Source organism: Chlamydomonas reinhardtii, chromosome 1 (genome assembly GCF_000002595.2).
Source record: "Chlamydomonas reinhardtii strain CC-503 cw92 mt+ chromosome 1, whole genome shotgun sequence".
In the NCBI taxonomy this organism is placed as follows: Eukaryota; Viridiplantae; Chlorophyta; class Chlorophyceae; order Chlamydomonadales; family Chlamydomonadaceae; genus Chlamydomonas; species Chlamydomonas reinhardtii.
This window is the reverse complement of record NC_057004.1, coordinates 3,638,027-3,661,370: the sequence shown is the minus strand read 5'-3', so window position 1 is coordinate 3,661,370 and position 23,344 is coordinate 3,638,027. Positions and strand designations below refer to the sequence as shown.

Sequence of the window (23,344 nt, the reverse complement as noted above, 5' to 3'; positions counted from 1 at the left end):
GTCGTTTCAACAGGAACACTTACAAGTTGACCCTAGCGGTCTGGCGCGAAATGTGCATTCTTTTGTTAGGAAGGCCTCTTCAATCCAAATTATGACGTGTTGAGGAATGCATTATTTGAGTATCAAAATGGTCAGTGTCTATAGAGCCGGAGAGCCTTGGCGGAGAACTAAATTGTAAAGTTGACCTGTCACAAGAGCCCGGAACGCTCGTACCAGCAACAAAATGCAAAGTGAAGCACAAGGTGAGCGAGTTGGCATCTGCAGTAGCTTGCGCTGACGCTGACGGAGGTGACATGCCGTCTTCGACGTGCCGGTCGCGGTCGCGCAGCCCTGGAGGAGCTGCTGGAGGCAAATGGCATTCCTACGGACCAGTTCCCGGCCGTGGCCAACACGGTCACGCACCTGGAAATGTTCCTCCACCACTATCCGCGGGTGGGTACTGGTGGGGCACGTACGTGCCTCGCCCGCCCGTGTTGCCGGCTGGCCTAGGGTGTCTGCCGCGCGCAGCTTTCAGGGGCAACGCACAAGCCATTCCCCCAATACACGAAAGCCCACGGCGGCATTACGTACCGGCGTCAACTCATGGGTTTGGGCTTTCCACTTGCAGATGGAGGCCCTGCACAACTTCCCGGCGCTGAAAACGTTGGCACTCATACACCAGGTCTGTGACCCAACGCACGAGCGCGTATGTGTCCTTGGGCCTGGTTGCCTTGAGAGGCAGGCCGACGACATGGCTTTTGGGCGGATGGGCGTGTGGACTGGTGTGTGGTGTGTGGCAGCGTCGGAGCCATACGGCCTGACGTGCCGCGACCAGGGGCGAGGGAACGAGAGTGGTGATGGCAGGCGACGCCGGCGCATGTCACCACGCGCTGAGGCCGAGCCGGCGTTGCGGCGGCAGCCCGGCAAGCAACCGCAGATGCCCATGTCACACAGCAGCACTATCGTGCCCGCGCACGCGCCCGCAGGAGCTGAGGGAGATCCGGGGGCTGGAGGGCTGCCCGCTGCTGGAGAGGCTGTGGCTGCAGGAGAACGAAATAACCACCATCCAGGTGGGCGGGCGCGTGGCCGCATGTGCGCTCAGCATTGTCGCCAGGCAGCAGCATGTGGCGAGGCTGGACGGGACCGGGGCATGACGCGGAGAAGATCACGGCGGGGGGTGGGTGCGGGGGTAAGGTTGGGCGTGGCGGCACTCTGGACGTGCCTCTCTCCAGCCGGCACGACACGGGGCCTGGAGGCAGCATCTCGCCATGGCTGGGGTCCAGATGCGCGCTCAGGCAGGAACGCGGCCGCGTGCCGACCATGCACGCGCCGCTAGCATTGAGCAGCCAGCCTCTGACACACGCCCCCAAACCGCCGCGTGCCGCCCCCCTCCCGTCTACCACTTCCTTGACTACTCATATGAATGTAACGCCCCCTCCCGTCACGCCTCAGGGCCTGGACTCGCTGCACCGGCTGAAGGAGCTGTACCTGTACAGCAACCACATCAGCGAGATACGCGGGCTAGGCAAGCTGACGCAGCTAGAGGTGGGCGCGGCGGAGCGGCGGGTGGTGGCGTGGGGGGCTGGGGGCGCTCATGCGCGGGAGGGGACGTGGCGTGCGGTGGGGAGGAAGGCGGCCGCCAGCAGGGGAAGTGCAGGGGCAGCAGGGGGCAGGCAGCAGAGAGGACTGGGGCGTCAACGGTCCGGTTGAATGCCATGCATGATGTTGTGAGCGCGCCGAAGCATGTGGGTTTGAGAGTGCGTGCGCGACCAAGCGTGTGATGGAACCCCTGCACGATTTCAGCCACGCTTCCACATCCCCATCGACGCCGCTTCCCAGTGCCTGTCGCCCTTCCTTACCTCCACCCGCGCCTCTAACCCCCTCCCTCCTCCATGCAGTCTTCAGTGCATCCTGTACCGCTTCTCCAAACATCCTTGCAGCCCCCCACCCGTTACCGCCCACCTACCGCCCACCTACCGCCCGCAGGTGTTGTGGCTGTCTGACAACTACCTGACTCGCATCAGCGGCCTGGAGCAGCTGCTGCAGCTGCGCGAGCTGCACCTGGCGCGCAACGACATCGCCTTCCTGGGGGACGGGCTGGCGGCCTGCACCGCACTGGCCAACCTGAACCTGGCAGACAACAAGATTGGCAGCTTCAAGGTGTGGGCGCAAGGAGGTGGTGGGCGGGGGCCGGGAGCCGGCGGCGTGTCTCGGGAAAGGTTGCCAGCGCGTACGGCATGCGCGTGTACGCGTGTATGTGTGTGTATGCGTGTGTATGTGTATGTGTTTGCTCTCAACAGCCTGTAACGCTGGTAATACAGCCGATCCCCCCTCCTCCTTCCCACGGGCTTCAGCCCCAAACCCTCAGCAGCTGCAGCCCTCCCTGCCTCCTCTCCTCTCCTCCTCCGTCCCTCCCTCCCTCCCTCAGGAGCTGCGGGTGCTGGCCACGCTGCCGCGCCTGGCCGAGCTGTGCTTCTCCGACCCGCTGTGGGGCGACTGCCCGCTGGCGCAGCTGTGCAACTACCAGACCTTTGTGCTGTTCATGCTGCCGCGGTGCGCCGGGGCTCAGGGGCTGGGGGCAGGAGGCAGGCGTCCGGGCGCAGGGCAGGCGGGGGCAGGGCAGGCGGGGCCGTGATGGGCCCCGGTCGACATGGGCTCACCGTGGACTCCAACACCCATGCCGCCTGTGTGACTGCGTCCTCCTGCCCTGTCCTCCTCGTCGGCGCACCCTACACCGCCCGCCCGCCATCGCCTACCCCAACGAGTCACCATCTTACCTACTTCCTGGCCTCGCTCATAGACTCCCCCGCCCCCCCTCCGTGTCTCTTGGTGCTTACCGGGACGGCTGTCCCGCCCCCTTCGCCCGCCCCCCCCCTCGCCCGGCCCCTTCCCATCAGCATTCTCGCTTGCAGCTAATGCCACTGCCCGTGCGCCGCTTGTTTAGCTTAGTTTGGCTCCGTTTGGGCTGGTATCTACAACCCTCCCTCCCTCCCCCCTGCAGCCTGGCCAGCCTTGACACGCTGCTGCTAGCTGACGAGACCAAGGCACTGGCCGAGGCCACCTTCCTGAAGAAGCAGATGTACTACAACATGCGCATCAAGACGCTGAGGCGGAACGCGCGGCAGATCGTCAAGCTGGCGGCGGAGGGGCGGCAGGTGCGGGCGAAGGCGGGCGGGCGGGCGGGGGCTAGGTGGGTGTGCGTGTGGCGGTGGGGTGCGGGGGCGCGTGTGGCCCATGTTGAGCCTGGTGGTGCTGCGGCCTTCCTGTCACGGGCTAACCGCCTTCCGCACCCGTGATCCGCGCCTCTTCACCTGGTCGTTACCGCGCCGGACAGGCGCGGCACGCGCTGCGGCAGCCGCTTAAGAACACGCTGCAGCTTGCAGCCAAGGACCTGCAGCGGGCCGTGGCGGAGCTGACCGGGACAGCCGCCGGGCGAGGAGCCGGAGGTGGAGGTGGAGGCGGAGCGGACGGCGGGGAGCAGAGCGGCTCGGACGACGGCGTGGGTGAGAGCGCTGGGGCGGTGACGCGGGCTGCAGGGAGTTTGTATTCACCACACATTGGGAACGCCGGGAGCGAAAGCACAAACCAAATTAAGACTGGGGGGGGTCCTAGCTTTGAGCAAGTAGGTGCATGTCTTTGGCACCTCTGGCTGTGAAGCCGTCGGCAAAGCCCCGGCCGCTGCTGCCTGCGCCTGCAGGTGGCGGTGAGGGTGCCGGTGCGGCTGCGCTGGAGTCCAAGCTGTCTCTCATCACCGGCCACCTGTCTCGCTACGGCGTGGCAGAGGCGGAGCTGGACCGGGCCTTTGAGGCGGCCAGTGAGCGCGTGTACACACTACTCGAGGTGAGGTGGGGTGGTGGTGGTGGTGGTTGTGGTGTAGATACCAGCCCAAACTAACCGAAACCAATGCAAAAGAGCGAGGAGGCAGGGGCCATGGGACCTCAAGGTGTGTGTGGGGTGACGTGCGCCCACCGAGGACGGGTGCCGGGCTGGGTTGGGGAGGGCGCGAACCAGGCGCCGCCGGAGCCACAGAGGGGTGGCCATATCCGCGCAGGGGCCAGGCATCGTCCTCCCTGGCCCTCTCTCCCCCTTCCCGTCTCCGGCCACCTACCCTGACCACCTACCCATCCCGCCCCTGCACCGCGCCGCGCCGCACCTCTCCACCCCGCGCCGCGCCGCACTGCCCTGCCTCCCTCCCTCCCTCACCCGCCCTCTCCACCGCCCCCCTCCCGGCCTCAGGGCCTGGTATCGCGCATGATGCTGGAGCTGGACACGGCCGGCAACATCCGCCTGGAGGACGGCCGGCCCAGCGACCTGTGGTATGCCTCGTGCACAGGTGCGGGGGCGGGGAGGCGCGGGCGGGCGGGTGGGCTGGGATGGGGTGGGATGGGTTCCGGGCAGGGGGTTCCAGGCAGGGGGTTCCAGGCAGAGGGTTCCAGGCAGGGAGTTCCAGGCATGGTGCGGCAGAGGAGAGATGAGGACGGGGTTGTTTCCACCATTTCCAGCAAGAAACTAGAGACATGGAAGTAAGGCATGTTGGTCCAAAACTGCGACAACACGATGTAGATTGTGGACGGGGATGGCGGCAGGTGACCAGCGTAGGAGGCGAAGTTACGGTAGGTGAGAAATGTCCCCAAGGCTCGGCGCACACACGCGGTAGAGCGTAAACGAGCTGTGCACGTGCGCCCGATACTCACTGACCTGACGAGCAGCAGCATATACCGGACACCAGGGAAGAAGCGCCGAGCCTGGGAGGTGAAGAAAGGAACGAGTCGGGGGGGGGCGGGGAGTGTGTGTGTGGGGGGGGGGTTGCATGGATGGTTGGGAATTGGGGGACTGTGAGCATGCGCTCGGGAATGGGCGTCGTGAATGGGGCGCGGTAGGTGAGTTGGGATAACGTGTGCGGCAGGCGGTGTGCGGGCCGCGACCGGCTCCCCACAGGCACCGCAAGCCCAGGCGCCCGCTCAGAGGGCGGAGGGGAAGCAGGCTGGACTGCACAAGCTGGGAACTCCCCACCGGCCAGAATAGCGCTCGGGTCCCGGCACAGACACTCACCGCCCCTAACTCACCGTCCTCCTCCACCTATCCTTCTCCTCTACCTCCTATCCTCCACCTCTCCGCCACCTCCACCACGCCCTGATTGCACCCCCCCCTCCTCCTCCCCATACCTCCTGCTGCCGCTACAGACCTGGTGGCCAGCCGCTTCAGTGCCGCCGACTTCCCCGCCAGCCTGGGCGTCAGCGGCATGCACGTCACCGGCGTCACTCGGTGAGAGCGGCAGCGGCCGTGTGCGTCGGCACGTGTCGGCAGGGTATGCTGTGTGGGTTTCGCGGGTTGGGACTCTCGCGAACTCGGGGCCGCGCCCCTCACACTGGGGCGCCGGAGAAGGCGATGCTCCCCTGCGCTGCGCCAACCTCACGCTACACACCGCCTCGTGACCGCCTGCGTGCACACACACACACACACGCGCGGTAACTTCAGGTAACATCCGTAAACCGTCGCTTTGCTGCATCGCATACACTGTCTTTGCGCAATGTTTTCCTTGTGCTCTTTAACACACACACACACACACACACACACACACACACACACACCGCCGCCGCCGCCACCTGCGCAGCATCCACAACCGCTGGCTGCGCACGCGCTTCGAGGGCGGCCTGGCGCTGGCGGGCGCCGACACGTCCGACCCCGGCCACAAGCGGGCGCTGGAGTACCTGTTCCTGGGGGAGCACCCCGGGCTGCCGGGGCTGCTGGACGCCGCCGTGGAGGAGGGGCTGCCGGAGGCAGAGCAGCTGGCGGCGCAGGTGCGCGCCACGTGTACGCGTGCGTATGTGTTTGTGTTGTGTGGTGTGTGGTATTTGGTATGTGTGGTAAGTGTGTGTGGTGAGTGTGTGCGAGTTTGTGGGTGGGTGGGTGGGTGGGTGGGTGGGCGTGGGTGCAGTATAGGGAGGATGGGGTGGAGGTCGTATCAGGACACTCCCTACATGCCACCGTGCGATGCCAACATCGGTCACGCCGCCTCTTCCGCAGGGCCTGGACGGCGCGGTGGTCTTGTCCAACTCGGTGTTCCTGGCGGACCGGCTGCGGCTGGCGGCGGCGCTGGACCCAGCCGCGCCCGCAGCCACGGCGGCGGCGGGCGGGCACCCCACGCAGGGCCACGGCTCCCAGTCCGCGGCGGCGGTGGCGGCGGCGGGCGGCGGCGCGGGCAACAACCGCGGCCGCGGTCGTGTCATGATCGTGAAGGCCTACCTGGGCCGGACCACGCAGGTGAGGCGGGCGGCAGCGGCGGAGAGGCCGGGATGCAGGGCCGCCGCAGCGGTGTGGGAGTGAAGCCTGGCTGGAGGCTGTGGCGGCTTGGCCCGGTCCAGCTGGTTTTACAGCTGTCACGTGATGGCGCCGCGGTTTGCCCGCCCGTTTGTGTGCCCTGCCCTCAAAATTCTGAAACCCAGCCCGCGCCCCCCCCCTCTTTACAACCCCCCGCCACTCCCTAAACGCCACTCCCTACACGCCACTCCCCCAACGCCGGCCCGCCACTCCCCGCCCGCCCGCCCACAGGACATGTCGGTCAACGTGTCGTCGGGCCTGCCCGCCAAGCTGTACGGCAAGGACGGCAAGCTGGCCATGGCCGCCACGCTGGAGGGGCAGGGCGCCGCCGGCCGCGTGACGGCGGCGGCGCATCCGGAGGCAGACGCGGTGTGCCGGGTGCGGCCTGGCGACATGAAGCAGAAGCTGTGGTGAGAGGGGCTGCATGGGGGCCGGGGCCGCAGGGCGGCGTGGGGCGTGGAAGTCTGGGCTCAAGCTTTAGGGGCTCCGGCACGGCTTGCAAAGGCTCGCCTCACTGCATTGTCCAGCTTGGCAGCTGCTTGGCGCAGCGCTCGTGTCCCCGGCACTGCGCCCAGACCATCCTCCAGAGCGTTCCTGCAAGGGCGTACAGCCGCGAGCAACCAACTACCCGCTGCCTGCCGCCCTAGCTCAGCCACAGCCTACCCATCGTGCTCAAACAATCGCACCACGCAACCTACCACCACCACCTCACCCCCATTGCGGACACGGAATGCAGCCCCAGCCCACAATCCAACCCACCCCTGCCGCCTGCACCCACACACACGAACACACACACGCACGCGCACACATACACACACACACACACACAAATGTGGCTTTTCGTTATTTAACACACACAAATATACACACAGGTACGTGTTCAACCACGTGCTGGTGCTGCCCGAGTACATCGTCGACTTCACGTACCAGTTGGAGCCCGCCTCGCCGCTGGCGCCCGCAGCGCCCGCCGCCGCGCTGGGTGGCGGCGGCGGCGGCGGCTCGTGTGTGGTGATGGCAGCGGACCTGCAGGCCTCGTCGGCGGGGGCGGCGGGGCAGGGGCCGCCCAACGCCACGCACCAGGCCATTCTGGACAGCCTTGATGCGGACATTCGGTACGCGCCCATACGGGGCTGGGGTGTGTGTTAAATAAACAACAAAACGGCTGGTGTGTGTGTGTGTGTGCGGGGAGTTAGCTTCTACCCCAAATGAAGGTACCCCCAGAATGCAAGACCGCGGGATCCGCGGTGCGAGAGGGACAGAGGAAAGCGGACTGCCCAGGAGGGCGCGGGCTGGCCCGCTGAAGGGCGAGAGGGCGGCGCGCAGATGCGACTCGTACCTCCGCGCACCGTTTTGTCCTATCCCGCTGTTTCTGTTGCATTGAATGCCCACTTTGATCTCCTCCTGCTTTTATCTCATCCCACCCTGCTATCTGCTGTCTACCTCGCTGCACTTCTCTGTACCATCTTCAAACATCCTCCGACCCCCCCCCCCACACACACATATGCTGCAGGCCGCTGGCTCGCCCCATGCTGGGCTGGCTGGCGCTGCAGGCGGACCCCTCGCTGCTGCGTCAGGGGCTGGCGGCGGAGGAGGACGAGGCGCAGCGGCTGGTGGCGGCGCCGCCCGCGCTGCCGGCCGCGGCCAAGCTGTACAAGTTGACGGAGGAGGCGATCACCAAGTGCGCGGCGGGCGGGGAGGGGCGGGGAGGGGCGGGCAGGGGCGGGGCGCCGGTTAAAGCGACGCGTGAACTGCGCTAGGATTGCTTCCGCTTCACTGAATGCGCATTGGCTTTGAGGGGTGGAGGTGGGGGCTGGCGGAGATGAGGGGGGGTGGGAGGCCATATGACAGGAGGAGTGGGAGAAGGGGCCTGCCATGCAGTGCATGCACATCGTCGCCCGGTCCGTCTTACATTTTCACCCCTGCAAAGCGCCTCTCGCTCACGCGTAACACACCCGCTCCCCCCCTCCCTCCCTTCGGTTTACTTGGGATTGGATTAACCCTATCCCTCCCTCTGTCGGCGTCCCGTGTGTGTGACGGCTCACGGCTGCCCCCCCTGCCCCCCTGTCCCTGCAGGTCCGTGGGCGGCGCCTCGCTGTCTGGCCTGACGGTGTTGGACCTGCACAACAGCGGCCTGCGCAAGATGGAGGCGCTGGGGTCGCTGAGGCAGCTGCAGGTGGGGGCAGCCGGCCGGCGCAGTCGTGTGTGTATGTGTGTGTGTGTGTGTGTGTGGGGGGGGGGTTACATTCATGATTAATTAAGGGGGGGCGTGTGTGTCTTAAGCGGAGAGTAAGGCGCGCGTTTGGGGCCACCCAGGACCCACGGGAGGCGCAAAGGGAAAGCCCACTTGGCCTACCGTACCCGTTTTGCGCCGGCAGAACCCTTTCCTTCCTGCCTCCCATGCCGTGCCACGCCCCACTTCCCGCCCACTTCCCTCCCACACCCCGCCTCTGCCTCTGCCGCAGACGCTGGTGCTGTGCTACAACGAGCTGACTCGGCTGGAGGGACTGGAGGGGCTGGGCCAGCTGCGGCTGCTGGACCTGTCGCACAACAGCCTGCGCAAGGTGGAGGGGGCGCTCAAGGGCCTCACCTCCCTCACGCACCTGGACCTGGCGTCAAACCAGGTGCTCAAATTGGAGGTGAGCTGAGGAGAGAAAGACATTGTGTGTGTGCGTGTGTGTGTGCGTGTGTGTGTGCGTGTGTTTGTCCCCAGTGGGTACAGGCTCGCCTTGGTGTGTCCTCCCACTTCCTCTTCCATGGGCTCCCCACGACCCGCTCCTCGTTTGCATGCCTGCCACCACGAACCAGCTGTCTCGTTCATTCCGACCCTGGCTTTTCCTTGAGCATGATAAACAGCAAACCCCAACTCTACCTCCGTGCCATGCCCCCCCACCCCCCCCACACACCCCACCCGCCCCCCACCCCTCTATCCTACCCCCAGGAGCTGTACAACATGAAGAAGTACGCGCCCCAGCTGGTGGTGTTGGACCTGCGAGACAACCCCATCTGCACAGACAAGGCCTACCGCTCCACCACACTGCGCAAACTCAAACACCTGGAGAAGTGAGCCGGCGGTGGCGGGGCGGGGCGGGGCGGGGCGGGGCGGCAGGGCCCGGGGGGACAGCGTGGCCGTGGACGAGCGGGCGCGTGGGAAGAGAGTAGGCAGGTGGCAGCACGGAGCTTGTGGAATTGAGGATGCTGCACAACTATACATGGCATTCGGGGCTAGCTAGCGAAGTCGCGGCGGCAAGCTGAATACGGGCGGTGTTGGATCTGCGCCCGCGCCTTCCCGCACGTTGCCCGCACATCTGTATCCGCTGCAGCCCATCCCACTTTCCCACCACCCCGCCCGGGTCATACATTGCGCTCGAGAGCACAACCGACCCACCTCCACCTCCACCTCCACCTCCACTCGGCAGGTTCGACGGGCGGGCTGTGAGCGCGGAGGAGAAGGAGCGCTTCGGTGAGCACGCGGGCGCGGTGACGCTGGCCATGGTCCTGGAGCACGGCTCTGTGGCGGCCAGGGGGCACGGCACGCTGGCAGGTGGGCGGGGCGGGGGCCGGGTGGGCGCCGGGTGCTGAAGGGCTGGCAAGGGGTGGTGCAACCCGAGGCGGCGTGCGATGTCACGGTGCTGCTTCTGCAGTGGGCAGGCGGCTGGGTTTGGGCGTAACTAGTGGCGCGGTTTCGCTGGCGCATGGCGCATGGCGCGTGCTGCGTGCTGCGTGCTGCGTGGCCCTGACCCGCGCGGCCTGCACCCCCGGGGGCGCCGCTGCCCTGCCCCGCGCAGACACGGGTGTGCCCACCGAGCCCGGCGCCATCACGGACCTGTCATTGGAGCGGATGCACATCCGCCGCCTGCAGCAGCTGTCATCGCTGGTGTCGCTCAAACGCGCCAGGTGTGCTACGGCCGCAACAGCTGCTGCCTGCAGCGCGCTTTTGTTCCTCCGTAGCCTGTGTCATTGTTTCCCTTTGGTTTCTTAATCCCGCTGCAATTCTGCTCGACCGCTTCACATGGCATCCTTACTTCCACCACCACCACTACCACCACCACCACCACCACAACCACAACCACCACCACCACCACCACCACCACCATCACCACCACCCCCCTAACACACACACACACACACACACACACACACACACACACACACACATACCAACCGCCTTTGCGATTATGTTTTCTTGTGCTTGTTAACACACGTACCAAATGCTCCTTCCTGCAACACGCCCCTTTCTCTGCTCGTGCGCCATCCCCTAAACACGCCCTCACCAGCCTTGCCGACAACGAGGTGAGCAGCCTGGAGGGCATCGAGGGCTGCCGGCAGCTGGAGGAGCTCAGCCTGGAGGCCAACCGCGTCAGCAGCCTGGTGGGGCTGGGCGGCCTCACGCGGCTGCGCAAGCTGCAGCTGGGGCAGAACAGGTGCGGGACAGGAGGGAGGGCGGGGCCGGAGGAGGGCAGGGGGCGCGAGAAGGCGGGGGCGCGAGGAGGTGGATGGGGTGTGTGGGGAGTGTGCCGGCGGTGGGTATGTTGCAGAGCGGGGTGCTGTGAAGTGGGTGGGTGCATGGCGGTGCGGCACACGGCATTGTCAAGCCAGCCGGATCCCATGCCACAATATGTGTGTCCCACTTCCTCCCACTGTGAACCCTCCCTTGCTGTCAATGCCTAATACACACCCTCTGTACCTTTGTACCCGCCGTACCAGTCCACCTTGTCTAGAACCGTTCCCGGCGCCCCTCTGCCCCCGCTGCCTCCGACCCGCCCCTGGGGCACCTACTGGGAATGGTGAAAACAACCCCTCCACCTGCTGTCTCCCCCACCTGCTGCCTCCCCCACCTGCCGCCCCCCCCCCAACCTGCCGCCTCCCCCACCTGCTGCCGCCTCCCCACCCGGCCCCCGCACACACGCCCTGCAGGCTGGCCTCGCTGGAGGCTCTGACCGGGCTCACGGGCCTGGTGCAGCTGAGTGTGGAGGACAACGAGCTGTCCAGCCTGGCGGGCGTGGAGCGGCTGGCAGGACTCATGGAGCTGTACGCGGGTGAGGGAACGGGGGTGCATTCAGTGAAGGCGGTGGGTGGGGGGGGTTAATACCAGTTTAAACTACAACGAATCAAGCCACCAGCGGAGCACAGGCAGAGGCAGGAGCTGGGGCTGTGTCCAACACTTCCCGGTTAAGCACTAGATAGGGACACACGGAGGCATGGCAAGGCATAGCGGGGGTATGTGCCTGAGCTCACCGAGCAGAGTCCATCAATCATCAGGAAGCCCAACCAGCCCGGGCCGAGGGGAGGCGGAGGGCAAGGGAAGCTGGGCGGTGCTGGTGTGGGTCCCGGGAGGATGGGAGGGGCGCCGGGTTGGCGCGGGGACAACAGGGGAACAACCTGGCGCCACCTGTTGGCGCGCAATCCTCGGCTCCGACGCAACCACACGTGCCGTCTCAACTTAACCCACACTGACACAACCAAACACAAATACACATACACATACACACGCACACACGCATGCGGCCCACTGCCCAGGCAACAACCGTGTGGGTGAGCTGCGTGAGGCGCAGCGCCTTCGCGACATGTCCAAACTCATCATCCTGGACCTGGCGGGTGAGGAGGGAAGGGAAGGGAAGGGAAGGGAAGGGAAGGGAAGGGAAGGGAAGGGAAGGGAAGGGAAGGGAAGGGAAGGGAAGGGAAGGGAAGGGAAGGGAAGGGAAGGGAAGGGAAGGGAAGGGAAGGGAAGGGAAGGGGGCTGGGGGGCTTGGCAAGTGAGGGTGGCCTGGAACACGGGACACGACTGGCAACGTCAGTGTCAGCATCAAATGGGCTTGTGGTTGACGTGCCCACATGCCCTTGCCGCTGGCCTGGCTCAGGAAACCCATTGGCGGGCGGGCTGGCCTCCGCCGCTGCGGCCGCGGCCGCCGCTGCGGCCAACGGCAGCGGGTCCGGCGCCTCCGGCTCCCAGATGGCGGCGGCGGCAGCCGCAGCCGCGGCCTCGGCGGCCTCCGCCGCGGCCGCCGCCGCAGCCGCGGCGGCGTCGGACGACTACCGCCTGTACGTCATATTCAACGTCCGCAAACTCAAGGTCGGCAGCAATCGCCCTCTTTGCAACCCCATCACAGGTCTCCTGGATCACGCCCGCTGTCCCTCGCCCCCCACCTCGGCTCCGCCGTGCCGCCTGCCGCCCCCGCGCCCCCTCTCCTCCTCGCTCTCTCGCATTGGGTTCGGTTTGGTTCGGGCTGGCATCTACAACCCGCCGCCCCCCTCCTCGCCTGCTCACTCAGCCCTCGCCGACCCCACGTGCCCCTTGCTCCTGCCTCCTGCACCCCCACAGGTCTTGGACGGTGTGGCTGTGACTGCCGCCGAGCAGGCCGCCGCCAAGAACAGGTGCGAACAGCCGCCCGCCGTGTGGCTCCACCTTCACACAGCCAAGCGCCAGCCCGGCCCAAGGGAACTTCCAAAGGGACTGCTTGACACGAATCCCCACCTCGTGCCCACACCCCAAAGCCTCTGCCGCCTGCTACCTGCTGCCCCCTGCCGTACCCCCCTCCCCCCGCATTGTTTCCTTAATGGATTGGTTCAACGTCAACCCCCGCACCCGTTCCCCGCACCCCCGCACCCCATCTTTCCGGCATCCCACCTCCCTCCTCCCCTTACCGCCTCCGCCGCCTGCCTGGTCGCTCCCGCCTCCGCCGCCTGCCCCGTCGCCCCCGCCTCCAGGTACGCGGGGCGCCTGACCTCGGACTTCCTGGAGGAGCGGCTGGGCCACCGCCTGTTCGACCGCATCCGCGACCTGGACTGCTCCGGCCTCAAGATCCGGGACGTGGGCTCCGTGTTCCTGGCCGAGGAACTGGAGGGGCTGCAGGTGAAGCGGAGGGTTGTGGGGTAAGAGGGGTTAAGCGGGGCGGGGGCAGGAGGTGAGAGGGGCGGGGTTATATGGCCGAGCCCTTTGAAGTACAGTAGGTCGCAGTTGTAGAAGAATTGTTTGGGGCGGGGCCAGGGGGAGGCACAGGGGTTGAAGGGGGTTGTATGCCTGAGCCCATCGAAACAGGTCTCCGTTGCAAGGAATCGTCGGGGGGGGGGGGGGGGTAAGAGGGAGGGCAGGGGGTAAGGCGGGCTCTATGCGCGAGCCCGACGAGCAGGCCCGACCTGTTATAAATTCGTCGCCCAACCGGGGGAGCTGGGGTGGCGGGGAGCTGGAAGGTGTGGACATGTGTCCTCAGCTGCCACCGGATCGGAACCCAGGAGGGGGCGGGGCTTCTCTTCAAATGTCCCAATAGAAACCGGGGGGCCAGCCATCCAGGCAAGGCGGGGTGAGCGAGGCAAGAGCGATGCAGACACTTGGTTCTATGTGTTTGTGTTGAGGCTCCAACTATTTCGACGTGCCGCCGCCGCCGCCCCCGCCGCCGCCACTGCCGCCGCCGCCACTGCTTGCAGGAGCTCAACCTGGACAACAACATGATGACTGACGTGTCGGGTGAGTGGGAGTGGCGCAGCAGTGGCGCAGCAGTGGCAGCAGTGGCACACTGGCAGTGGCAGGGCGGGGGCGGGGCGGGGGCGGGGAGGTTGAGGTCGCGGCGGGGCGGGGCACCCGGCACCTCATCCGTGGCTCCTCCCACTCGCACCCGGCATCCCGCATCCCGCCCATCTGCCTGCCCGCTTCTGGGCTGCTCCCAGGGTCTTGGTTCAGCTGGGATTACCGTAGTTGTGACCAGTTAGGAACTACCAGTACAGTAACCAGCGCACAATGACCTTAACTTTGGAATGGACTACCCACCCTCAACCCCCCACCCACCCGCCCACCCTCCCGCCAACCCACCCACCCAACCCCCCACCCCACCGCCTCAGCCCTGGCCCTGCTCCGCCACCTGGTGGTGCTGCGGCTCAACGGCAACCGGCTGGGCGAGGAGGCGTGCCTGCACCCCGCCCGCCTGCTGGAGCGCGGCCCCGAGCTGGTGCGCGCCATGGCGGCCCGCGGCATTGCGCAGCTGGAGCTGTGGCCCAGCCTGCAGGTGGGGGGTGGGGTGGGGTGGGAGGGCAGGGGGGTGGGGGCTTGGGGGGATAGGGGCCTTGGGGGCTTGGGGCTTGAGGGCTGTTCAAGGAAGTTGCGAATAAGAACGACCCAATAAGAAAACAAGAGACAAGAGAAGGCGCATGACGGGGGGGCCGGGGTTGCTTGGCAAGAGGACTGGGCACCGACTGGGTTGGGTGTGGCGGCGTGGGGAAGGTGAGCGCGTGGTTGTGCAGAGCGGCCAAGGTGTATGTGTATGTATATGACAACCTACCAGCCGCCTTCCCTCCTGCGCCTCATCTTAATTAATCATGAACGCAACCCCTCCTTATCTTGTCATGAATAAAACACCTTCCCCTCCCCTCTCTCCCCCCGCCCCCCTGACAGGTGCTGCAGCTGGGCGGCAACTGCATCTCCTCCATCGCCGGCCTGCAGCTGGGGGCGGCGCTGTGCGGCCTGCGCAGCCTGTTCCTGCAGGCCAATGACATCACGCGCATCGACGGCCTGGACGGACTGATAGCGCTGCAGGTGCGTGCATTTGCGTATGTGTGTGTGTGTGTGTGTGTGTGAGTGTGTGTGTGTGTGTGTGTGTGTTTGGGGGGAACCGGGGGAGGGCCGCGGGGGGCCGAGGAGGGGCGCGGCGAGGGAGGGAGAGGGAGGGAGGCGGGGAGGCAGTGGGCGCGGCGGCGGTGGGGAGCGCCGGCGCGGGTGCGGGTGCAGGCGCCTGGAGGCCGGAGTGGGCGGCAGTACGCCCGCGGACACGGCTGCTGCGCCGGCACACACTGCGCCGCAGGCGCCTCTGCCCGCACTTGGGACCGGCAGCACTCACCGGAGCGCAATCTTACCGGAGTGTGCGCGACCGAACACCTGTGCGTGCCTCGTGCTTGTACCGTGTGTGTGTGTGTGTGTGTGTGTGTGTGTGTGTGTGTGTGTGTGCGTACAAAATTATGTGTGTTTGCGTACATGATTATGTGTGTGTGTGCGTACAAAATTATGTGTGTGTGCGTACATAATTATGTGTGTGTGTGTGTGTTTGCGCCACCCGACATTCCGCAGGAGCTGGTTCTGGACCGCAACCGGGTGCGCTACCTGGACGCCGAGCAGTTGCTGGCGGCGCCGCGGCTGCGCGAGCTGCGGCTGGAGGAGAACGGCCTGCGCAGCCTGAGCGGACTGCACCCGCTGGCGCGCAGCCTGCAGGTGTGGGGGGAGGGAGGGAGGGAGGGAGGGAGGGAGGGAGGGAGGGAGGGAGGGAGGGAGGGAGGGAGGGAGGGAGGGAGGGAGGGAGGGAGGAGGGAGGGAGGGAGGGAGGGAGGGGCATGGCTGGTTTGATGGGGAGGTGGGGAGGGGGGTAGAGGAGGACGACGGAGGGATAGGGGCATGCGGCAGCACAGGGGTGGAGCAGGCTGCAGGGGCGTTGGGACACGGAGATTGCGCGTGGAGCAATGCGGGATGGGGGCTGTTGTTTACCGCCGATGCACGCCCAGTCCGCTGCCGCCATGTCGCCGACCTCCCTTCGCGCACAGCCTCCCGCCACCTCCCAACGCCACCTCACCACCTCCCCCCCCTCCCAACACCCCCCCTCCCCTCACCTCCCCCCCCCCGCCTCAGGCCCTGCACGTGGGCTCCAACCGCATCAGCGAGCCCGCCGACCTGGACCGCCTCACCTCGCTGACGGGGCTGCTGGAGGTGACGCTGGCGGGCAACCCCATCAGCCGCAAGAACACCTATCGGGCTATGGTCATCGCCAAGTGCCCCCGGCTGCAGGTGCTGGACCAGCAGGTGAGGAGAGGGGGGAGAGGAGGGGCGGTGTAGATACCAGCCCAAACCAAACCGAACCCAATGCATGCGATGGGGGGCGGAGGAGGGGAGGGGCGGGGACGGGGTGTGTGAGAAAGGGCAGGGCGTGAGATGGAAGGCCGCGGGGTGGTGGACTGGTGCTTGGTACTTGGTAAGAAGCGGCATGCGCGCGCCGCCTCCCGCCCAACCTGTGTGGTTTGCAACTTTGCATGCACCCTGCCTCCACCACCCCGCCTGCCTCCACGCCACGCCACCCCCAACGCACGCTCCCTCCCCCACCCCGGCCGCCACCCCACCCCTGTGTACCTGACTACGAATTCGTAACTCGTAAACTTAATGCATGTAACCCCCCCCTCCCCCAGATGGTGACGCCCGAGGAGCGCGACTACTCGGAGCAGCTGTACCCGCCGCAGGGGCAGCCGCCCAGCATGGCCATGGGGCCCATGGGCGGCATGGGGCCCATGGGTCCCATTGGCGGCATGGGGGTCGGCATGGGGCCCATGGGCGGCATGGGGCAGATGGGCGGCATGGGGCAGATGATGGGCGTGGGCGGCGGGCCTGGCATGGGGCCTGGCGGCGGAGGCGGCGGCGTCATGGTGGGAGGGCCCGGGGGCCCGGCCGAGGCGATGATGGCCGCGATGGTGGGAGGAATGGGGCCCGGAGGCATGGGCGGCGGCGGCGGCGGCGCGGCGGCGGCGGTGGCGGCTGGCATGGCGGGCCTGGGCCTGGGGGGCGGCGGCGGCGGCGTTGGCGGCGGCAAGCAGCCCATCAAAATGACCAACTTGGACTTCGCGGGTAAGCTGGAGAGCGGGTTCGTGTCGGTGACTTCGGGCGGGTTCGTGCCAGGGCGGGCCGCAGCGCAGGCAAGGGCTGGTCAGGGTCTGGGCCAGGGGGGGAGGGGGGCTTGTGGTTCACGAACGTGTCCTGCTGGAGTGGAATGCGCCCGGTTTCCGGCCGCCTCTACCCCTACCTCTTACGCCCCTGCTGCAACTCCATTGCAACCTCTCACACTGCGCTTATTGCCCCCTGTTGCCTTTTCCGACCCGGCACATCAACGCCTGAAGGTGCGGGCGGCGCGGGCGGAGCTGGCGCCAACTCGATTCCCTCCATCCAGTCCAACACGGTGGTGCTTACAGGCCCGGCCTCGTTCGGACTGGAGGGAGTGGGCATCGCCGCCGGCGCCGGGCCGGGCGGGCCGGGCCCCGGCGGCGTGTGGCCAGGCATGGGTAACGCGGCGCAGGTGAGCAGTGGCGGGCAAGGGGAAGGGAAGGGAAGCGGGCCGCGGTGTGAGCCCGTGTGGCGTGTGCGCACTTGTTTTTTCCGGGTCACAAATGATGAGGTTTGCGAGGTGTACGGTGTGCTGGGTGAGGCGTTGTCCATCGTCTGGGTATTGCCGGCTGCTCGCTAAGCCCTGATCCTCTGCCTCCTGCTGCACGGTGCAACTATGTGTGTGTCTGTGTGGTGTCTGTGTCTGTGTCTGCGTCTGTGTGTCTGTGTCTGCGTCTGTGTCTGTGTTGCGCAGGTCGGCGGCCGAGGCATGATGGGCGGGCGCGGCGGCGGCGGCGGCGGCGGCTCTCCGGGCCTGTCTCTGGCCGGCCGCGGCACAGGCGCCCCGCCGGTAGCTGGCTCCTCGCCTCTGCGCAAGGGGCCGGGGCCGGCAGCCGGGCGGCCGCCCAACAGATAAACATGCGGGGGGGGCTCCGATGTGTTGGTTGTGGTGTGGTGCGGTGCGGTGCGGTGTGGTGTGGTGTGGTGTGCGGTGCGGTGCGGTGCGGCACGCGCGGGCTTGGGGCAAAGCCGGCAGTGCAATGCAATAAACCAAGCCGGCAGTGGCATAGAATGGCTTGGGCGGCAGCTGCGTTATGGCGCCTGCGTTTCGGGGGACACCAGGGGAGGGCACTGGGGAGCACCGCGTCTTGCGGGTGTGTGGAAGCTTGCAAGGCTGTGCGCGGCTGCCTGTGATTGGGGATTTATTGGTCGCCGCCTGTTCCTGCAGGAAAGACTGCCATGCGGACATGGCCGATTGGGAGATCTCGCAGACGGCGCCGGCTCCAGCAGTGCGCTTTTATTGCTGCTGCAGAACATATCAACATTCTCCCAGTCCTCGCCCCGACCTAAGTTCAACGGTCGAGCTGACATCGCCGCGACCTCAGCAAAACGCTCACAGCTCAGACCCGAGGCACGATGGATGAACTTACAATAGTAAACATGGATATGCAACGTTTGCAAGCGCGGTTGAAGCTCATGGAGGCTCGGGATGATGAGCAATACAAGTTGCTCAGGGAAACTCAATTGGGCCTTGAAGAAGCAAAACAGCAGTTGAAGCTGGCAGAGGGCAGGGCGACGGCAGCAGAGGCCCGCGCTGCTCAGGCAGAAGCGCAGGCCGCACCGGCCCCGCCTGGAGCCCAGGTCGCCACAGAGGCCCGGGCTGCAGAGGCGGAGACCCGTGCTACCGCAGAAGCTGAGGCGCGGGCGGCAGCGGAGGCGCGGGCAGCGGCGGCGGATGCTCGGACGGCGCAGGCGGAGACCCGTGCTACCGCAGAAGCTGAGGTACGGGCGGCAGCGGAGGCGCGGGCAGCGGCGGCGGATGCTCGGACGGCGCAGGCGGAGACCCGTGCTACCGCAGAAGCTGAGGCACGGGCAGCGGCGGAGGCGCGGGCAGTGGCGGCGGACGCTCGGACGGCGCAGGCGGAGACCCGTACTGCCGCTGAAGCTGAGGCGCGGGCGGCAGCGGAGGCGCGGGCAGCGGCGGCGGATGCTCGGACGGCGCAGGCGGAGACCCGTGCTACCGCAGAAGCTGAGGCACGGGCGGCAGCGGAGGCGCGGGCAGCGGCGGCGGACGCTCGGACGGCGCAGGCGGAGACCCGTGCTGCCGCTGAAGCTGAGGCGCGGGCGGCAGCGGAGGCGCGGGCAGCGGCGGCGGATGAGTGCGCTGCAGCCGCGGGTCTCCGGGCGGCTGCGTCCAAGTCGCGGGCGGATCGGGAGGTCTCATCTGCGAGGGCAGCCGTGGCGGCGGCGGAGGCGCGGGCGGCAAAGGTGAAGCAGGAGGCTGCAGATGTCCACAGGCAGTTTGGGGCTGATGGAAGCGGAAGCGGAGGCGGAGGCGGGGCAACTGCACGAGACGCGGAGATTGCGCAACTGCGCGAGCTGGTGAAGCGTGTGCTGGCTGAGGCAGAGGAGCTGAAAGCACGCGTGGCGGCTTTTCAGCGGGAGGTGGAGGCGCTGCAGACGCCGTCAGGGCAGCCAACTGAAGCGGCACAACAGCCGCAGACGCAGCAACAGCACCCCCAGCAACAGCCGCCGCAAGGGCTGCAGCAGCAGCCGCAGGAAGGAGAGCCGCCGCAGCAGGAGGCGCCAGAGCAGGGACAGACACCGCCGCCCCTGGAGGAAGATCTGACAGCGGCAGTGGATGCAGCCGGCTCGGCTTCAGCCAACTCACCGCCCTCGCCGCGGTATGCTGCGCCATCGCCCGCATTGCTGCCGGCTGCCGGGCCGTTGGTGCTCGAGCCGGACTTCCTCCCAGAGCAGGGGCCGCCGCTGTTGCCGCAGCTGCAGCACGTTGAGCCGCCGCCTCTGCATGCGGAAGACGACGCTCGTTGGCAGCAGCAGCAGCAGCAGCAGCAGCAGCAGCAGCAGCAGCAGCAGCAGCAGCAGCCCGCGTGCGCCACCGGCCGAAGCAGCGGGTCGGGAGTCGGAGCCGGCGGCATCAGGGGCATGGCCTCGCACCGTGCCGAGCCGCAGCAGCAGCCGGCTGCAGCAGCGGCGGCAGCAGCGGCAGCGGGCTCCAACAGCGACGCCGTGCAGCGGCCCAGCAAGCGTCAGCGCGTTGGGCCGGTCACGCCGGGTCAGGTGCATGAGGCGCGACCAGCTAGCAATGCTGATGCGACGGCAGGCGCAGCTGCTGACACTGCTGACACTGCTGGCGTGGCGGCGACTGAAGCTCCTGCTCCCGCTGCTGCTGCGGCTGCTGCTGCGGCTGCGGCTGCGGATGCGGATGCGGATGCGGATGCGGCTCCGGCTCCGGCTCCGGCTGCGGCTGCGGCTCCGGCTGCGGCTCCGGCTCCGGCTGCGGCTCCGGCTCCGGCTGCGGCTCCGGCTCCGGCTGCGGCTGCGGCTCCGGCTCCGGCTCCGGCTGCGGCTCCGGCTCCGGCTGCGGCTGCGGCTGCGGCGGCGGATGCGGCTCCGGCTGCGGCTGCGGCTCCGGCTCCGGCTGCGGCTCCGGCTGCGGCTCCGGCTGCGGCTCCGGCTGCGGCTCCGGCTGCGGCTCCGGCTCCGGCTGCGGCTGCGGCTCCGGCTCCGGCTCCCGCTGCGGCTGCGGCTCCGGCTGCGGCTGTGGCTCCGGCTGCGGCTCCGGCTGCGGCTGCGGCTGCGGCTCCGGCTCCGGCTGCGGCGGCGGCGGCGGCGGCGGCTGCGGCTCCGGCTGCGGCTGCGGCTCCGGCTCCGGCTGCGGCTCCGGCTCCGGCTGCGGCTCCGGCTGCGGCTCCGGCTCCGGCTGCGGCTGCGGCTGCGGCGCCAGCCGTCGGCGCTCAGCCCAGCACGCCAGGGGGCCGGTCGCGGGCTTTCAACAGCCTGCGGCCGCAGCGGCTGCTGGGTGCGAGAGCAGGCCCGGCGCCCGGGCCACAGCATGGGCCTCCCGACGCCCCGCCGGGCTCGTTGTGGGAGCTGCAGCAGCGCCTTGCAGCAGTGGCGGCGGGCGGTGGCGGCGGGGCGCTGGATCTCGACTTTGGAGGTGCGGAGCTGCCGCCAGGGCCGAAGCCGCTGCCGGGTACGGGCGCGCTGCGCATCGAGTGCGGCGTGCCGGTGACGCTCCGCAATGCCGTGCTGCCTGCCTGCGTGGTGGTGGAGCGCTGCCCGCTGGCGGTGCTTGTCGACGTGACCTGTCGGGCAGTGCCCTGGCGGTGGGTGCGTACCGGCGGCTGCTGGCAACCGGTGGCGGAGGCCTTGGTGACGGTGTCGGGCGCAGGCACGCTCGCATTTCTGGACCGCTGCCCCTTGCAGATGAAGGCGGCTGGAGCCGCTGCAAGCGCCGGAGCCGCCGCCGGAGTCGGCTCCGCTGCAGCTGCCACCGGAGCTGCCGGCGCGGCAGGGACTGGCGGTGACAGCAGCAGCGGCGGCACCAGCGGCGATCTCGGGGCGGCGGAGCCTCCGCTGGCGAAGGACCCGAATACGGGGTTGGTGTACAGCCGGCACGGCGTCATGGCCCGATACGGCGCCACTGCCGTACTCCGTGACTGCAGCGTGGCGGGCGCGCACCCGGTGGCGCTGCAGCGGGACACGCCGCGCATCGACAACAAGGTGCCATTCGCCTCCATGGGCGTGGCGGCGGAGGGCGAGGGCAGCCGGGTGGTGGCAGTGGGCGTGACCGTGTCGGACTGTGTGGTGGGCTTCGAGGCGTACGAGGGCGCGCACGTGCAGGCCTACGGCTGCGGCGCGCGTGACGGCGCCAACGGCTTCGCCGCGGAGAGCCGCGGGCAAGTGCACTGCGACGACCGCGCAGCGGGCGAGACCGCGCTTGCCGCCTTCCAGCTTGGCAGCAGTAACAGCAGAGGCGATGGCAGTGGCGCCGGCGGCAGCGGCAGCGGCGCTGCGAGTGCTGGCGCCGGGGATGCCCGTGGCTCGGGCTGCTATGCGGTCAACATGCTGGAGAGCAGCTTTGACGTCCAGCACGCGGGCTCACTGGTCGAGCTGCGCCCTGGCTGCTGGTCGCGCGGCGCGGCGCACTCGGCTGTCATGGCCAGCAAGAAGGGAACGCTGCGAGCACGCGGTTTTTCGTCCCACGAGGACGAGAGTGGCTTCTTCGCTGTGGACGACAAAACGGTCATGGAGTTGGGCGCCGGTTGCGTCGTGCGGGGAGCAAAGGCACGTGGCGTCGTGTCACAGGACAAGGCGCGGATACGGATTGGTCCGGCACCGCCCGCGTCGCCGGAGCCGACGGACTCGGAAGGCGGCGGTGGCGGTGGCGGTGGCGGTGGCGGTGGCGGTGGCGGCAGCGGCGGCGCAGGGCCTGGATCCGCGGCGGCGGCAGCTGCAGCAGGCGCGCCGGGAGTGGGAGGCCAGGACTGGGACGTCCTGGTGGACGGCTGTGGGGCGGGAGAGGGCGGGTGTGACGGCGAGGGATTCCTGGCGGTTGGTGGCGAACTGATGCTGCGGCCGGGCGCCCGTGTGGCCGCTGTCGACTGCGCCGCGGACGGCTTCGTGGCAGCCAGTGGCGGGAAGCTGGACGCGACGGCGGCGTCCGAGTGCCTGGCGCAGGGCTGCCAGAAGAGCGGGTTTTGCGTCGAGGACCGGGGCTCTAAGCTGGCGCTGGGCAGCGGCGTGTGCAGGGCGGTGGGCAATGTGGAGGGCGGTGTGGTCGTTGAGAAGGGCGGCGTGGTGCAGGGAGCGCTGGTGGGCTGAGAAAGGTGCCGACTCGACTTTGTTTGATGTGCGTTGGTTGACTGTTGCAGATGCCTTGGGACACGTTGCATGGTTTGCACGCTCCACATACTGGTAGTACTTAAGGGACAGCGTTACGGCGCAATGGTATGATTCAAAGGGACGTGTGGAACGAAGTTGACATGAAGCGACGAGGCGGGGTTTGGGCGAAGATGTATGTTTCAGTATTGGCGAGGTGCGCGAGTCAGAGAGCCAGTAGCTTGTCACCGCAGGATGTACTTACTCAAATGAAACGCGAATGTACCATATCCATACCATATGTATGAACGGGCACCCACACGGGCAGGTGGGTGCTCGACATCATCTTGTCACAGGGCTTGCTGGTGCAGTGGTCAGTGGTGGGAGGCCTTCAGAACCCATGATGTGTGCCTCAATGCGGCGGTTGGTTTCGTGGGCTCATTGAGGGCGTGCTTTGTGTATGTACGTATGTAACGGCACCGCAGCTATTGTGAGGACAGATAGTAGGACACGTAGGAGGTAGGATTCCCAATGACGAATGGCAACAGTGCCGTGGCGGTGGCGCTCGGGTCGGGCGTGTTTTCGTGCCGACATGATCCCGGTCTTGCGAGGCGCTGACGCAAAGCTATGCCAAATCGGGAAGAATTTTTAAACAACACTATGTGAATGGCAACAGTGGCGCCGTGGCGGACTGGCGGTGGCGCTCGGGTCAGGCGGATCGTCTGCGTGTTTTCGTGCCGACATGATCCCGGTCTTGCGAGCAACGAAAAGATGTGCAAAACAACATAACGAGAATGTTGAGTATTTAATGGTGGAAGCGAGAGCAGTAGAAATATGCAAATGGCGCTTCAAATTTAC

At 67.3% G+C, this 23,344-nt stretch overlaps 2 protein-coding genes across 2 annotated transcripts; both read left to right on the top strand.

Moving 5' to 3' along the window:
* Positions 1-25: 25 nt before the first annotated feature.
* On the top strand, positions 26-18,191 carry CHLRE_01g023550v5 (uncharacterized protein). The gene is made up of 36 exons (XM_043058517.1): positions 26-242; positions 329-432; positions 608-661; positions 966-1,049; positions 1,432-1,524; positions 1,966-2,139; positions 2,408-2,532; positions 2,981-3,134; positions 3,314-3,482; positions 3,677-3,819; positions 4,216-4,312; positions 5,163-5,244; positions 5,594-5,780; positions 6,007-6,243; positions 6,532-6,710; positions 7,173-7,412; positions 7,811-7,978; positions 8,374-8,473; positions 8,763-8,936; positions 9,239-9,360; positions 9,717-9,841; positions 10,086-10,194; positions 10,575-10,721; positions 11,215-11,336; positions 11,818-11,895; positions 12,159-12,370; positions 12,620-12,672; positions 13,006-13,150; positions 13,723-13,762; positions 14,134-14,297; positions 14,684-14,824; positions 15,353-15,493; positions 15,905-16,075; positions 16,456-16,888; positions 17,158-17,333; positions 17,616-18,191. The coding sequence occupies exons 1-36, from the start codon at positions 224-226 to the stop codon at positions 17,775-17,777; spliced, it is 5,124 nt and encodes a 1,707-aa protein (XP_042928431.1). The 5' UTR covers positions 26-223; the 3' UTR covers positions 17,778-18,191.
* A 54-nt stretch (positions 18,192-18,245) lies between these two features.
* CHLRE_01g023500v5 (uncharacterized protein) lies at positions 18,246-23,301 on the top strand. Its single transcript, XM_043058516.1, has one exon. It carries the CDS (start codon positions 18,302-18,304, stop codon positions 22,487-22,489), a length of 4,188 nt encoding a protein of 1,395 aa, XP_042928430.1. The 5' UTR covers positions 18,246-18,301; the 3' UTR covers positions 22,490-23,301.
* Positions 23,302-23,344: the final 43 nt, after the last annotated feature.